Source organism: Colobus angolensis, unplaced genomic scaffold, assembly GCF_000951035.1.
Source record: "Colobus angolensis palliatus isolate OR3802 unplaced genomic scaffold, Cang.pa_1.0 Scaffold24, whole genome shotgun sequence".
Taxonomy (NCBI): domain Eukaryota; kingdom Metazoa; phylum Chordata; class Mammalia; order Primates; family Cercopithecidae; genus Colobus; species Colobus angolensis.
The window spans coordinates 4,942,013-4,959,726 of NW_012115599.1; the positions used below are offsets into that span (position 1 = coordinate 4,942,013).

Consider the following 17,714-nt stretch of genomic DNA (forward strand, 5'->3'; position numbering starts at 1 on the left):
GGTGGTGATTATTTCTAATGGATTTCAATATTCAGAAACAGTGTATTTTTCCCCCAAAGTTTCTTATTTTCAGCTTGTTCCTTTCTCATGACAGACTGCTTTTGTCTGTTGATGCAATATTATTTTAAAATTTATTGAAAATACGATTTAGACATATATTTGCTTAAATTGATTCAATGGTCATTTCCACTTCTTTTGTGTAATAATTATTATATTTTATTTTTTAAAACTTTGATTCACATTTCAGATAATTTCCTGAAGAAAATTATCCCACTCCCCTTTCAAGAAGAATCTATATGTATCTGAAAATGCTTTTTTATTTTTTTCATGTGTAAGTGACATATTGGCTAGGTATAACATTTTAGTTGATAAATCCATCAAAATTTGTTCATCAAAAATTTTATCCATCATAAAAGATTAATTGTGTCAATCAAAATTCACCATTTTATGTTCAGAGCCTTCGCAGGTACCATGTGTTTTCTTCCCACTTCTAAAGTTCTTCTTTTGTCTTTTAAATTAAAGATTTTCACCAGGAAATGTCTAAGTATTAGTGTCTTTTAATGAATAATTAATTCAGATTATCACTTGATGAGCCTACTCAATCTGCATTTTCAAATTTTTCTTAAGTCAGAAGAGTTTTCTTCTATTAAAGCATTGAAATTTTCTTCTAGACTATACTTTAGCAATGCAGTTATTTGGTCCTTCGAATAGCTATTTTTTCCATTCATTATTTATCATTTTATCATTCATCATATTCTTCTTACTGCATTTTCCTCCTCAAATTATGAGAATTCCTTAAACATGTCTGCATCATTTATTTCATTTTCTGCATTGTCAGTTCTGCTGTTTACTGCTTCTTTGGTGACTTGAAATTTTTCCACATTATTTTATATTTCCTTAACTGTTCTAGGTCCCTTATCTTCTCATTTTGTATTTTATCTCCTGTTTCACAAATTTACTGTTTTATTTAACTTAATTGAAGTCATATGGTGCTACAATTGACCTTTTCTTTTTTCGCTACTGAAAATGCTTTCCGTATATATATTATTCTTCTACCTCAGGAATTTTGTTTAATCACTTATCTTAAGGTGCTAAAGTTTTGTAGGCCCTATTTTCATCCTTGAATGTGGAAAGGTATAACTTGGCTCGGCATTTGCTTCCAAAATAACTTACACACACACACACTCGCATCATCTCACACTTACAAACTTCTCAAAGGAATTAATCTGGTGAAAAGGAGTTAGTCTTGATGGCTAAAGTAAGCTCATGTTGTTGTCCATCAGCTAGGGGAGAGTGGGGAATGGAATCAACCCCAGTCATTTCCACAAAGGAACTTCACCTTTGCAAGGTTTATCTGCTTGTTTTGGACACAGTTACATCATTCCAGCTTGCCATATGTAGGGGCTGTTTTGGCCTAGCCTCTACTTCAGGTTTGCATTGCGCTGTACCTGGCCTCATTCTTGATCCCTAGTACATCCACATAATTAAACACAAAACTCTGCTGTTTCCCTGGAGGCTCGTGATCTAGTGGGAGGACTCAGCAGTGCTGGACAGGATCACAGTCATGGAGGTGCCTGGTTTTCATAGGCATCTCTTGTGGCTTGGTTTCCCCTTTGACCCCCATAGAGCAGCTGCCTCTGCATGATGCTGATGCCCAACAGCAACAGGGCTCCAAGGAGATGGTTCTCATCTCTCTCAGGTCCCCACTGGACTGCAAACTCACTTCCAGATCTGGGATTATTCTAGGGGCTCCTCACAGATCTTTCTCTGCATATTTTTTTACAATTTGGCAACAGAGTTGAGAGTAGACCCTGGCTTGACCTCTTTCATACTCAGTCCATCTGCTTTATTTCTAGTGAATTTCTAACGCATGTGTTGCATGTCAGTGTCAACGCCCTTAGTCTCTGGACCTGATGTAGCGTCTCCTAGACACTTTCTTCGACTTTTTCTTTTGGGAGATGGGACAGTTTTAGATGACAGAGGGGGAAGGAATGAGGGAGAAGCTAAACATTTATGCTCCAGATCTTTTTCTGAGGTCATAAACTTGCTTTCTCATCTCCTGTTAAGCCTCTCAGCTCATTTTTCGTTTCTGCTCTTATGATGCCCCAAAACAGCACTTCCAAAAGTCACCAATGTCCTTATTTCTGCTAAAGTACATGGCTTTTTTTCAGTTCTCATCTTGCTGGGCCTACTTATAGTATGCCACTTATTGATCAGCAAACTGATATTTGAGTGCCTGGTTGGTCCTTTGGAGTCTATACAAAGATGAATAATTATGACACTTGACATTTACTGAGCACTTACTAAGCAGCAGGCATTGTGCTGGGCACTTTACATTCACTGCCACTTAATAATGACAGCTAGCATTTCCAGTATGGCCAACGCTGTTCTGAGCACAGCCTTATGTGACACATACTATTGTTATCTCCCTTTTTCCAGGTGAGGAAACTGAGTTCATAGAGAGGTTAAACAGCTTACTCAAGGACATACAGCTAGTATGTGGTAGGGCTGAGATTTGAACCCAAGCGGTCTAGACTTAGAGTCCATGTTGAACTCCATGCTTGTCCAGACACTATGCTCATAAAGTCTTTCTGGGTTTAACCCTGTGCTCTTAACCATTAGACAACACTGCCTCCCCATGGAAGGGTCAGGAAATGTACAATTACAGTTCAAAGTGTTAGGTGCTAAGATAGTGAAAGGTATTAAAGAACTTCCGCTAATTGTTATGGGAATTTGGGAGTGAGGATTCCAGAAAATACTTAAAATTAGAGCACTTAAATGGAAGCAGGAGTGCTGAAATGGCTGCCCATTTTAATGGAACAAAGTGCGCAAGTTGCTTTACCTGTTTGACCTTCAATCCCCTTTCCTTTTGATATTGTCTTTTACAACAGTTAATAATCAGGATGACCATATAATTTAAAATCCAAACTGAGACATTTTTTAGAGTAAAAGAAGACATTCATAATTATGCTGGGACAACAAGCATAGACCAGGTCTGTCCTGGGCAAATTAGGATTTTGGTCACTCTGTTAACAATGAGCTTTAACGTTTATTTATGCTTAGTGTTGTCTAATAGCATCTGAAGTTTCATTTTACCTTATATTGTTTATTATTGTGACTGGTGTACAGTTACAGTTAGGATTCTTCACTTTTCTCTTATTTGCTATAGAATTCTTATTTGCAATATAATTTCTGCAAACCTGGAATCTGCATTATTTTTAATGTCAAGAGTGGTGGTAAGGGGACTATGATTCTGAACACAGTCCTTTTGCAATCAAGATGTTGGGAAAGCCATCTTCCAGGAAGTCCCTACAGGTATTTATAATTAGGGCTGCATATCATTAAGCATCAGGGGAAAATCAGGTCAGGTCCCTGGATGAAACCCCAGAGGACAAACACTAAGGGTTTTTCCTCTCCATCTCCTGAAAATGGACCACTCCATGGCTTGTCATACAATATGAGTTGTTATGGGGTTAGGAGATTCTGAATAAGGAAGGAACTTTGAGTGAAGAAATAACATAGAAAAGTGATTGTTCTTCTTATTATTTTTTCTTACCACAGGGAACCCACAACTAGTAATAGGAGGGGACTATGTACTAGTAATCATCTCAAAGGATAAATGGGCAGGCATCACCTAGGTAAAGATGTGTGTGGTGGTGAAGGGCATTACAGCTAAAGGCAAGAGAGGGCAAGGATTAGTTTGGGGACTTTTTCGTTCCGTTTTTTTGAAATTCAAAAGGTTTTGGGTTTTGTTAGGTTATGAAGTTTTGGAAATGCATAGTGACCTGAGCAATAAAGGTCTTGGACACTTTGCTGAAGAGTTTACACTTTATCCTGAAAGAGCTTCGGAAATGTCTAAGGCGTAAGAGGTGAGAGTTAGGGCAGATGGTATCGATATTAGATTTGTGTTCTAAAAAGATCAATTTTAGAATTGATTGTCAAGAATACAAGGTGGGGGGAAGGGTAAAGAAAGGAAGCAAAGAGACCAATTTAGAGAATATTTCACTGAAACTGGGTGAAAATGGTGAATGCCTGAGCTAAGACAATGACAAGGTAGAGAACAAGGTCAATCTGGGAGAGATATAGCAGTGGATATCGTCAGGCTTGAGTGTGGACAACAGATTACCCTCATATCTCTGGCTTAAGTAGCTGGACTTATAGTGCCACCATTCACCAAGACCGTACATTGAGGAGGAGATGATTTCAGGGGAAAACATCTGAATGATCACCCCTTCCCCCACACTGAAATTCTGTCCCTCCTTGCCTCACTAATACAAGTCTTTGCTGGTTCTCTGACTGTTCTGCTTCTTCTCAGTTCTGTTTAGTGGATTTTCTTCTCTTGCCCAGACAATTCCCGTTAGCAATTCCTTTGGGTTGGACCTTGGCCATCTTCCTCTTCAAACTCCACCTCTTCTTGGCATTTTAAAATCCTGATATTATCTTGATATTATTTATTATCCATACCTGCATTTTCAACTATTACCCTTGGGCTTACAACACTCAAGTTTTAATTTTCAGCTCCAGGGTATCAAGCCAACTGCCTACTCAACATCTCCACACACATGCCCTACATGTTCAGACTCAGCATGTCCACACCAACTTCTCTTTCCTTCTGATGCTTGCTCCTTACTGTTGCAATCCTTCCCTCTCCCATTCACTCACAGCCAATGGCTCATCCAATCCTGCTGATCCTTAATACAAAAGAACCCCCAATCTCATTTATTATTTTTTTCCTTCATTCCCACTGCAAACATAGATGATAGATATGTATTTCTAAAACACATACATAAGCTTGACACTTTTGTCCTTAGAAACCTTTAATCTCATAAGCTATTCCTGATGGAATAAAATCCAAACTCTTTCCAGATTATTTCCCTGTCACATTCATATCACAGAGTGTGTGTTAGTTTGCTTTCCTAAATGTTGGCTTTTTCTTTACTTTGTCACCTGACAAAATCCTGATCAACTTCCAAGCTCTAGATTCAAAGTCACCTCCTCCCTCTCATCTCAACCAAAAGTAAATTATTTCATTGTTTCCCCATCTCTTCTACAAAACTATGAGCTCCTTAAGAACTGGCACTTGTTTTAGGCATTTTGTGATTCCAGAAGTCTAGCACAGCTTGATAAATATTGAATTGACACATTCCTTATCCTAGCCAGGCAGTCCTGCTTGGAATCTATAAAGGTATCTTTTGTTAGAGCACCATATTTTCTTTCTCCAGGGGTAACTGCTAACACCACCACCACCATGACCACTGCCATCATCATCATTATCATCATCATCACCTCCACCTCCACCATCATCACCATATCACCATCACTGTCATCACTACCACCACCATCACTATCATCACTACTACCATTATCATTACTACTATCACTGTCACCACCACCACCATCACCATTATCCTTATCACCATCACCATCATCATCTTCATCACAACTATTAACATCACCGTAATCACCACTATCACTATCACCATCACCACCATCACGTCCACCTCCACCACCATAACCATCACCATCACCATCGCCATCTATCGTCTCAGCACTCATGTGCCAAATGATTAATTAAAGGTTTTAATCTTTACCACACTTTTGTGAGGCAGACATTTTAATGCCTATCTGATTAACAATACTGAAGTTCAGAGAGGCTAAATAATTTGCCCAAGGTCACAATGCTTGGTTGAGCTGATATTTGAAGCTGCAGATGCCTGATTCCGAAGTTGGCCTTCTTAAGCCCTGTGTTAAGCATTCCCATGAGGCACATTTCATGTAGGGAGACTTATGAGAAAGGAAGCAAAGGAGTGTCCTGGCTAGTAAATATCATGGCTTAAATGTATATGTACACACAGCAGGACCTGGCAACACTGAAGGGCAAAACATGGCCTCTCAGTGACCTTTGCTCTTCTGCCTTCATATTGTATGTGGCTTCTTCTGCCACCATCTAAAATAAGAGCTCTGCCTGTAGCTCAGCTACAAGGTGTGTGTTGCCTCAGCTATATCCTCACCATAAGGCCATAAGCATGAGCCATCATTATGGGGCAGCTTTTCTTGTCTTTCTGTTCAGTCTTACGACTCACTGAGGGAGGGACCTGAATCAGAATCAACTGAGAAGCTTTTCCAGAATACACATGTCCTCCTCAACCCTCTGAAGTAGTGATCTGGCCCTTGGTTGAGAACCACTAGTTTAGCATATTTGTTCCCAAGGTCTACAATTTCCACTGGAGGTCTTATCATGGAAGCCTCCCAATTTCTTCCTTCAGATAAATGCCCAGATGTGGTTCTTGGGTGCTAGGAATCAACATCAATGGCATGCCCTGCTCTGCCCTGCCTTCTTTTAGTCAGGAGTTCTCAACCAAGGTAGTACCAACCTTAGAAATAAGTATAGAGGCTGTCATGTATTGGTCATCGCAATGACCAGAAAGGCTAATGGTATTTAGAAAGCAAGGAGGAGGAATGCTAAAGCAACCTACAGTCCATCACAGTGAAACACTGTCCCATCAAAAATGCCAGCAGCACCCTCATTGAGAAGCACTAGTAGGAGCCCAGATACTCTTGATTCAAACTCAGAATCAGCCCCTGCAGTGTACAGGCATCCTCTGAACTCTGCTGCTGCAGTGGTCTGTGTTCCATGGGCCGCTGTCTTTCCCCAGCCTTTCAAATTCCCTCATATTCCATAAACTATGGAAAAAGAGAGTTTTGTCTTTCAAATATATTCATGTAACACTTAGGTGGCAGGAGAGCATGTCTAATCTCCATTTCTACTTTCCATTTAATCTAATTTAATCCCCCACCCACCTCACTGAATGTTTCACCTAAAGTATGAGGAGAATGTGGAAGGGAGGAAAAGAGAAGGAGCTACCATTGCCTTTTGGGCACATTTGAAACATCACGTCTGACAGTAATTCTAGGTTGGTGAATGCTGTATATCCAAGACATGGCTCAAAACTGACCTTTCTCCAGAAGTCTTATCTCTTTATTCTCTCTCAATGGCTACTTCTTTCTTGCTTATTCAAGCCAAAGCAAACTATAATTATAGGTTTTCAGTAGAAGCTTTTATTGTCCACCCATATCTGGCTTTTCCTTCCATCTAGGCACATGGAGGATTATTCTTCAAGTCTTTTTCCATAGAGTGAGGCTATCTGACCAGTTCTGACCAATGGGCTGTGAGTAGAAGGACACACATCCCTGCTGGCTGGAGCATTTCATGGCCAGCCAGACATCATCTAGCATTCTCGTCCCTCGCAGCCCTGATGGTGGCAGGAGGTATCAGGAAGCAGTGTCCACCAGCCTGGCTCCCAGAACCATCACCATAAGAAGAGCCCCGCTGACTCCTATCAGACATGTAGTATATGCAGAGAATAAAACTTTGTTGTTTTGTGTAATTTGGGGGGTTATTCGTTACCACAGCATAACCTGACCTACCTTGATTGATTCAATGTTCTTTTGCATATTTAGATTTTTTTTTTTTTTATCTTTGTGCATAGATCATGAGTCAGAGGGGCTTGGGTTTGAGGCTTAGTTTCACCACTCAGAGTGACCTTGGGTAACCTCTCTAAACCTTGGTCTCCTCATGTGTGAAATAGTAATGATGACTGTACAGACCTTCTGGAGGTTGTAAACACTAAACAAGGTCATACAGGCAAAGTGTTTACTATAGTGTCTGGCAGGTAGCAAGGGCTCAGTAAATGTTACTTCTTATTTCTTATTGATCTAAAATTGACTTTACTTGGCCCCTTTCCCAAATCCTCATTGAAGTCTTTAGCTTTGGCTGCCTGGAGTCCTTCTAACACTTTTCTCCATAAAAACCTGATAGCCTGGGACTTCTTTCTGTTTATTTTGCATTCCTTGCACCTCCCATGGCAGGACATTGCTTGCAATAGGCGTTGTTTTATCCACGCCTGTATTGGAATACACACTTGTGATCAAAACTGAGTACGTCATCTATGCCAAATCAGTGGAAGAAATCTGCTGAGTCAAATTGGAGAAATCTAATTACTTTTTCAGTATGAACCTGATGTGTCTGAAAAACATGTCAACAAATGTTGAAGTATTCTCTTTGTCTTTTATTGCAGAGTAATCAGTGGGAGAGGCGAGATCCAGTCTCTTGGCCGCATACCAAACACAGACACACGTTCTAAATTAGCATAGAGCAAATCCCATTTGCATTTATGTTACAGCCAAGTCTCCCTAATTGATCCCAGAATTTGTTTCTGGACCACGAGGAGTCCTTTAGCATTTGGACACAATTACAGGTTATCTTGGGACAGGTGCCTTCCTCCAACCCTCCTTGACACTGAGTTTACCCAGGTCTCCACAGCTAAATAAAGCTGAGGTAGTTACTTGGCTGACCCACACAGAAACACAAAACAAAACAAAACAACACAAAACAAAACAGTTTTGCCTTATTTATTTTTATTTTTGACCCATATGCCAACCCATCCAATTTGCAGGCAGTCCTACCAACTATTTCCTGGCCTGAAAGGCCCTCTCCAAATGTGGAACTTAATTGGAGGAGCATTTAAAACCAAGCATTAAGTCCACCTCAGTACAAAAATAATAATAATAAAAGAAATTCCTGGTCCCAATAACTATTTTTCTGATGCCCTTTAAAATTATTATTATAAAAGATAGTGTGGCAATTCCTTAAAGACCTAAAGACAGAAATACCATTCGACCCACCAATCCCATTACTGGGTATATACCCAAAGGAATATAAATTGTTCTATTATAAAGACATATGTATGCATATGTTCACTGCAGCACTATTAACAATAGCAAAGGCATGAAATCAATGTAAATGTCCATCAATGATAGACTGGACAAAGAAAATGTGGTACATATACACCATGGCATTCTATGCAGCTATAAAAAAGGAGATGATGTCCTTTGCAGGAACATAGATGGAGCTGGAGGCCGTTATCCTTAGAAAACTAATGCATGAACAGAAAACCAAATACCGCATGTTCTCACTTGTAAGTGGGTGCTAAACGATGAGAACACAGGGACACACAGAGGGGAACAACAGAACTGGGGCCTGTCGGAGGGTGGAAGGTGAGGAGAGGGAGAGGATCTGGAAAAATAACTAATGGGTACTAGGCTTAATACCTGGGTGATGAAATAATCTGTACAACAAAACTGCATGACATATTCTTATGTAATTTCTTTTCTAAAAATCTTTTATTTTAAGTTCAGGGGTACATATGCAGAATGTGCACGTTTGTATGTACCCATGAACTTAAAAGTTGAGAAAAAGAAATTAGAGTATGAAATGGGAAAAGAGGAGATAAAGTTGTTATTTGCAGATTATATGATTATATATCCAGAAAACCCAAGAGAATCAACTAGGAAATTATTTTAAAGAGTAAAATAATTCACAACAAAATCAACACAGATAGTTGTACTCTTTATATGTCTAAGAGCAAATAAGTTAAAAGTTAAAATAGAAGAAAATTTCCCATTACAATAACCAAAATGATCAAATACTTAGGAATGAAATTAACAATAAATATACAAGATTTATATGAATTAAAATCCAAAAATATATAAAATATCTTGTAGCATCTTCAAGGTGCCTTCTATTGAACTCTTTGCTTTCCTTATTCAGAGTCAATTCTGTAGACACTAAGCCATCTTCCAATGTATTTCTGAAAATAAGCTACATCTGTGTGTTTTAGCATATTTACAGACTTCGTTTCCCTTTTCCATCAGATTCAGTCTGAACAAATTACTAATTTATCATAATCAAATGTCCTGAACACACCTTAAAGTCTGACTCATTAAATAACCCTCCAGATCTCTGGAGCATTTCTCTGGATTGCAGGGAGCTGGAGTTCCTGATACTTTCCATCAACTACAGCTGATTTAACAGCAGAGCAGTAGCTCCTCAGTTAAGTAACCTTAATCGCCTTATGCGCCATGATTTACTGAAACTTTGATGCACGGATTCTGCATTCCTGGAATCTACCCAGTTCCTCTAGTTGTATTGCCATGTGCTTCTCATTATGGCCCAACTGTACAGAGAAGATGAGTGGAAAGAGCTGGTCTGGGAGTCAAGGGCAGATACTGTCCTGGTTCTGTCGTGATCTAATCCTAGGTCCTTGGGCAAGTCACTTAACCCACTGGACCGAACAAAGGTTTTCTTATCTTCAAATTAGGGACAGTCATGCTTGCTCTACCTAACAAACAAGGTTGTCTTTGGGACCCTTGTGAGAGAGCATGAGTCTGCAAGACTCACACAAGTTCCCAATCCAGTATTTCTTTTGTAAGTTAGTAGTTGGGAACTCAGAAGATATTTTCCCAGAAAAAAGCCAATACTATACCTGGTGGTGAAGTTTCCAGTCTAATGCTACAAAAATCTGTCTGATGATCCTGTCCCTGGAGTACAACATATAATAGTGGTCTTGCAAATCAGCACCACCAGGGCATCAACCAGTTGTGGGTGCTGTGGTTGGAACTCTGGGGGAGTGGCAACACGGAGTCCCTTTGTACAGTGGAAGAAAGAGAAAATTGGTGCCAAACAGAAGGGAAGTGGCAGGCGGAGTCGGAGGTCTTATGGGGAAGGAGCACATGGTAAGCCTGTGGGGGGCCTTTAGACACATAAGGATTTATTAGGTGCAGAAAATGAATGACAGGCAATGGCTTTGGAAAGTCCTATAAATAAAGCAGCTCAGCGTTTACTCCTGCCTTCCAGCCCACTATCTCCACTCCTGCTCTCTTTCCCACATTCTATTTTTGAAGTCTTCAGGGCACACATAACATAGCCAGCCACTTGAGATTCATGATGCAGAATCCACTTGCTCCATTCAAGTGACTAAATAGCTCCATGTAAAACAGGCCAATATGTAATACATAAACATATATGTAATAACAGAGGTGGGGGGTGCTGTGAGAGAGGGAAGGTACAGTTATGTCTGTGGGTTGGTCAAATGGGTGCGTTCATCTTGGAAGATTCCCCGGAAGACTTGAAAGAGGCTAGCTGTGTCTTTGCTTTTTGTTGAACAGAGCCTTCCAAATCTAACTTTTCATATCCCTGATTGAATTCCCAGCAATCTACTTTTCCTGACTATAACCAGAAAAGCATGTTTAAGTGAACATGAAATTCCATCAGTATAAAGCCTTGCGCAGCCCAGTCCATCAGCCGAGTCACCAAAGCCACTAATAATGCCCTATTGTGTTACTGTGGTATTTTCTAGGTTATCATTATGAAGTCTTTGCTCCTGGTTGAGAAAACATGACGTTCCATTAAATGTATAATCTGGATTCCCTCCAGGCCAGAGACGCAGCTTGCTTAAAGCTGAAATGAGCTGAGATTTAATGTCGTGGAAAAGAGAACCAGTTGCAGGGGAAAAGGAGTTGCAGGGACTGGGAGAAGAATGGTGGATTCAGTCTCCCATGACCCCTTGGTTTCAGACTGTAGACAGTGTCTTGCCAGCCAAAGGATCTAAGAAGCCCAAGGAAAAATGAGTCAGCATTTTTTCACTTTCCACTCTGGCTGTGGCTGGGTGCTGGACAGCACTGTGTGAGGAGGTTCTTTCTAGGACAGAAGATCATGTCTTTGGCGACCACCCAGGGGTCTGTTTGCCACCACTGTCTTTTGGCCCATGCCCCAGCTCTGGACTCATCAATCTCATAAACTAGCCTGGATCGAGATGGTAAGCTGTTGGTGTGTGCACTATCACACCAAGTTCTAGTAAGTTTTTCATTCAGCACAAAAATATCCTTCTCTTCCAGCAATAGAACAGCTAAAGGAAGTCAGAGGAATCCACCTGAATGTCTGTAAAGGTCTCCCCACCATTTCTTTTCCTGGAGCATTTTTAGGTCCCCAGGGTGCTTCAAAGAATCCTGTGGTGCACTTAGACATTTACTCCAGGATTAATATAAAAGCAGCAGCATCCTTTATAATAGCAAGGGGCTTGGAAGTCAGCACGCTGGTTAGACTTGATGTGATTTTTTAAACCAATTCAAAATAACTTATTCTTGTTGAATATAAAAGTAATATATGTTCATTACAGAAAAATTAAGAAAAACATGTAAACAAAATTTAAAATTCTACCTGCTAGAGACAAATAGTACTGTCATATTGGTAAATAGAGACATACACGTGTGTGTTTAACTTTTTAAACAGGTGGAATCATAATGCGGATGACGTCTGGTAATTGCATTTTCATCTAAAAGTATATAGTATATTAACAATTACATATTTCTCCTAAAATAGCTTACAAGCTTGTATAACATGCAATGCAGGTTCAATACTATGCATAGATCATATCTTAGTAAATCCCCTGCTGTTAGACACATGTAATCCTCAGCATTTTATTATAAACAGCACCTCCATAAACATACATGTAGGTACTTCTTTGTGACTATTTGGATTTTTTTCTTTAGGAAATGAAATTGCTGGATGGAAAGGTAGACCCTCATTTTTTAAAAGCATTTGATACATGCTGCCAAATTATCTTCTTGTCTGCTATACACTATGGTAGCCACATGTGGCTATTAAAGTTCAAATTAGTTAAACTTATATGAAATTAAAAATTCACTTCCTTAATCACACTAGTTACATTTCAAGTGCTTGAGTCACATATGGCTAGTAGCTACTGTATTGAACTGCACAGATATAGAACTTTTCCATCAACCTAGAAAATTCTACTGGACAGCGCAAGTCTAGAAAGACTGCACCAATTTACATTTTCCCTAGTAAGATATGACACTGCCTACCTCCCACAAATTGGCCAATACTGAATATTGTAATTTTTTAAAACTTTTTGTCAACCTAACAAAAATTATATTTTTTTTATTTCTTTGATTAATAATGACCTTTTTGGTTCATTTATTGACTCTCATATTTTTTTCTCTTATGAATTATGCATTTAGGCTATTTCCTATTGAGATTTTGCTTTTATTGCTTTTTATATGTGAAAATCAATCTTAAGAGAGTGATTTATGTGGCAATAGTTATTGTAACTTCCTACGTTTTTCATGGCTTATTTTTCATTTATAGAAGTTTAATTTTTAATATATTCAAATCTCTATTTTCCTTTATGGTCTCTTCCTTGTCATTTTTAAAAGCTCTAAACCTAAGATTACAGTAATACTCATCTAAATTATCTTCTAGTTCTTTGATCATTTCATTCTAAATATTTAGATTTTCAATCTTTCTGAAATTTATTTTTGCATATGGTTTGTAAAGTATAAATCTAACCTTTTTCTTTCTCCATATTATCAATCACTTGTCCAGGAACCATTTTTTTAAAAAATTAATGAATCATTATATACTGATTTGAAATTCCACTAAATGTTTACACATACTTGGATCTACACGTATTTGTCTTTTTAGATTTTCCACTCTATCCACCTATTCTTTGGCCTTTACCATCCTGTTTTTATTAATTTACATTATAATATATTTTAATATTTGGAGAGAGAGTATGGCTTCATTATTCTTTTCCAAAAATGTTTCAGCTTTTTCTACCTTTTTTTTGCTAAGATAAACCTAGAATCATTTGGTTAAATTCTTATCATCAAACTCTTTCAGAACTTTGACTGAAAAGTTGAATTCAATTTCTAAATTAATTTGGGGGAAAACTGGTTATCTCTACAGTATCCATATCTCTCTAGTATCTCTACAGTTATCCATTCAGAGACATGGTGATTCCGTCCCCCACTCTTTTTTTTCAGATGTTCCTAAATATCATTCTGAATTGGCTTTTTAAAAAAGCACGAAGGAGGAGCACCTCCGACTGTTTTCAGACACTGTCTCTGAGTCTGTGAGCTGGTCCTCCCAGCCACTAGAAGTAACAAAAGAAATTCCATTCCTTAGCACTGGAGCATATTTTCAGTATCCACCTTCTCATAAATCTGCAGAAAAGAAATCTCACTTTTCATCCAAAGAATCTGGAGTTCAAAACAGCCTTTACGGAAAAATCAAACTCCAGGGGCAACTGCAAAGCACATTTGGTGTCCAGCTAGCCAGCTTATTTTGCAGGACTCTTTTTCCAACTCCTAAATACTTTCCAGTCTGTGAAATCCATCTCCCTACCACTGTAACAGCAAAGCGCCTCTCCTGGCACTGGAGAGCTCACTCAGTTTTAATGAGCACGGATCTTCAGTGAGGGGCTTTTTATCGTTGAAGCTGGTTTTCAGCAGATAAGAATGAAGCTTCCTTGGGTGACTGTGGCTTGGCAAACATATGGGGATTTGGGAAGTGCTTCATTGGTCAGAATTCAGCTCTCCCTTGAGCAATTCCTAAAGCCTAATCACTATCCATTTTTTTTTTTTTTTGCAAGGAAACCAGGGCTCCTGCACCTCCCTGGTAGCCCACCAGTCAAATGGTCAAGAGCTTGAATTCACCTACATCTGGGGTTCTCAAGTCGAAGGGGAGGGACATTTGGCAATGACTGGAGGCATTTTTAGTTGTCACCGCTAATAGGGAAGGAGTGGGGGGCGGGGGATGTTACTGGCATCCAGTGCGCAGAGGCCAAGGATGCTGCTGAACATCCTACAAGGCACAGGACAGTCCCCACCACAAAGAACTACCAGGCTGCAGTCTCAGAAGTGCCAAGGTTAAGAAACCCTGCCTTTCAATTTCACTCAGTGCCCGGTGAGAAGTATGCATTATATGATTAGGAGCAAAGATAATGCCTTCCATGGGACAGCATTTCAAAACAAACAAACAAAAAAACAAAACAAAAAATGCGACAGTTGGCTTTAAAATGCCCAAGCCTCTAACTTTAGGAGTGCCTGTGCCTGCAAGTTCTGTATTTGGTAAGCAAGCCTTTCCCATCAACACGGGAGGGAGTCACAGAAACTCAGCAAGACAATAGCAGCCTCCAAGCCACTTGCATGCTCCTGGGACACAGAAAGCAAGACAGAAAAGAAGTCTGTCCCCTTTCCAGCAAGCGGCGTCGCCTCGGCTGCGGGCTCTGGAACCGAGGCTGGGAGGAGCGCGCCCCAACAAAGGCTCAGCACTCCGCCGCCGCCTGCCGCGCGGTCCCTCTGCGCCCCTGGAGATGCGCGCCTGTCCCCAGGCGACCCTGTCAACGAGCCCGGCCAGGGGCGAAAGCGTCCTCGCCCGCCTAGCCTGGGGTGGGGGGACAACTCGCGGCACTTACTTGTCCAAAATGAAGTACAGGTCAAATCCGCCGTAGCAGGCTGGACCCCCATCCTCCCGGCGTCCCCCTTGCCCGGCGCAGATGAGCACCAGAGTGGCCAAAGAGAGCCACTGGAAGCCGATGCCGAGGGCTCTCCGCTCCGCCGTGGCCATGGCCCGCAGCCCGGGGAGAGCAGGGTCCGCTCCTTCCCACGCTCCGCGAACTCGCCGCGACCCTCAGGGACGCGCCATCCGCGGGCCCCTCCTCGCGGGTCCTTTATTCCCCCTCGCTCCCTCGCAACTCCCCGGAAGCAATTGTCTGGAGGAGTTCAAGGTTTTCCCTCTGGTTTCCGCTCCGATGCTGTTTCTGGGTTTCGGGTTTCAAGGATCCCAATCCTGTCCTCTGCTTCTTGAAAGGGGAGGGCCGTCTCGGGCCGGGGCCGCCGGGCCGCTCCCGAGGCCGCGCTGAGGTTTTGCAATGGAAGGAGTTCCGTCCCGACGGTTCTTTGTCCCAGATTTTAAATATGATGGGGTGGGTTTTCAAATTGTTCTTGGTGGGGGGAGTGCTTTGCCTTCTCTCCTTCCTCTCTGCCCCCTTTCTCGTTCTTACGAGGAAGAGAGTTCAAAGGCTGCCACCTTGTGGACAAAAGCGGCGAAAGCACGTGTAGGACCCGCGGGAGTGCGGCGGGGGCGCTTCCAGGCTTCGCGTATAAATCTCCTTGTCCTTACCATTCTCATGTGAGCTGTGCATGTTTTCTTACTCCTTCCTTCTTCCCACGCACTTTCCCTTTCTTTTTCCATGACCGCCTCTCCATTCTCTCTAGTCCTTCTATCCCTTCTTTTCCTTTCCTATCCTGCATCTTTTGATAAGGTCACTAAACATTGGATGAGAACTTGTTTCCTCCAAGCACAGTGACTCCGACTCCCCAGGCTAGGACCTTTGCAAACAAGCCATTGTGCAGATGAGTAGGGGAAAACGAGGCCTTTGTGGTCTGAGTCATCAGAGTGACCTTACATGGTCTTAGCCTGGACCATAAAAGAGACTGTTGGGGTCCGGTCTGAAAGCAGCACAAACAGCCCCACAGAGTGTGGTACTCAGGGCTGCTCCCGGCAAGGAACAGCTGAGCCTTCTAAATTGCCACCATCTCCATCTTTTAGAGATTCTGTGATAATAGTTCTTCTTTGCAGCCTGTGAACTTTGACTTTTTCTCTCTATGTCTGATTTAGGATGAAGGATGTAAACAGCTTACAAGAGTAGAGACGGTCCAAGCAGTTTGTAATTGGCAGGGAAGTTCTGTGCTAGCCTCTCTGAATTGGAGAATCAGCCTCTGAGCCCCAGTTCCGAGTGGTACCCCAGTTCTAGCTTCCTATTGTCTTCCACTCTGGGAGCCCACAGTGCATATGCATGTACTATTTTCCCAGGATTCTTCCTCCACACACACATCTTCCCCTCCACTTGTGTGCCCCCCAGACCCTTACACCTCAATGTGACAGTCCATGGTGGTTCCCCCAACATGTGTACCATGGAATCCTAGTGTCTTGGAATGCTCCACTAACCAATAATCATGTTGTCAAATCAGTCTTGAAGATTTGTCATGCATAGCACTGACCTGCCTCCAAAATGAACCCAGTGTTTCTCACCTCCTGGAATTCACACACCTTCCACCTTGGGTGAGATTGACCTGTGAGTAATTAATAAGATGGTGTGTGGCTTCTGAGGACAGGCCATGAGAGATGTTGTGGTTTTTCCCTTCTCTCTTGGATCACTCACTGTAGGAGAGCCCACTGCCATATCGTGAGAACATGCAAGCAGCCCCAAGGAAGGGTCCATGTGGTAAGGAACTGAGATCCCTGCTGGCAGCCAACACCACTTTGCCAAAGTTGTGAGTGACCCATCTTGGACATAGGTCCCTGAGCTCCTGTGAAGCCTTCAGCTGACTGCAGCCCTGTCTGACATCTTGACTGCAACCTCCTGAGAGACCCCAAACCAGAACCACCCAGCTGAGCCATTCTCTGATTCCTGACCCACAGAAATAAGCTAATTTTTATTAGTATTTTAAGTCTCTAAGTTTGGGGCCAATTTAAAATGTAACAAAAGATCACTAATGTATGCCTAGTATCATATTAAAGCCTTCAGAATTTCTGTAGGAAAAAAAAATTGCTGAACTGTGTTTCCCAGACTTACTTGACCTTGAAACTTGTTTCATAGGTAACATGTATTAAGCCCGTACTTTGGGAATTATTGCTCTCCGGAAAAAATAATTGGAGGGAGATTAAAATACCCTAACCATCCAAGTCTTCCTCTTCCGTATCTTCTTTCTCCTCAAAGGATTGAAAACCCATGCTGACCCCATTGCAGCTCGATGACTTGAAAGACAGTGAGGAAATCTATAGAAATCAGATGGGTGAGGGAAAGTGGAAACAGTGGCCAGAGCTGGTGAGAGAAGAAAAGGGATATGACAATGTGATGGAGAGAGTGTTTATGGGATTGGCAAGGAATAGGAAAGGGCTTGAATGTGGAAAGCGGGTGGAGGGGTGGGAGGAACCAGGGAAGTATTAAGAATGTCTTCTCTCACCCTCATGCCCCCAGGGCCGTCTCAGGTTGTTTAGAGTTTAGGTG

The 17,714-nt window shown here is 41.4% G+C and overlaps 1 protein-coding gene across 3 annotated transcripts in view; it reads right to left on the reverse strand.

Moving 5' to 3' along the window:
* ANTXR1 (anthrax toxin receptor 1) overlaps positions 1-15,658 on the reverse strand; it is a 179,812-nt gene extending 164,154 nt beyond the window's left edge. For all 3 annotated transcript variants that reach the window (XM_011945260.1, XM_011945261.1, XM_011945262.1), the window contains exon 1: positions 15,117-15,658. In XM_011945260.1, coding sequence (XP_011800650.1) covers positions 15,117-15,268 — 152 coding nt within the window. In that variant the 5' untranslated portion in view covers positions 15,269-15,658. The remainder of the gene's footprint in view (positions 1-15,116) is intronic.
* Positions 15,659-17,714: the final 2,056 nt, after the last annotated feature.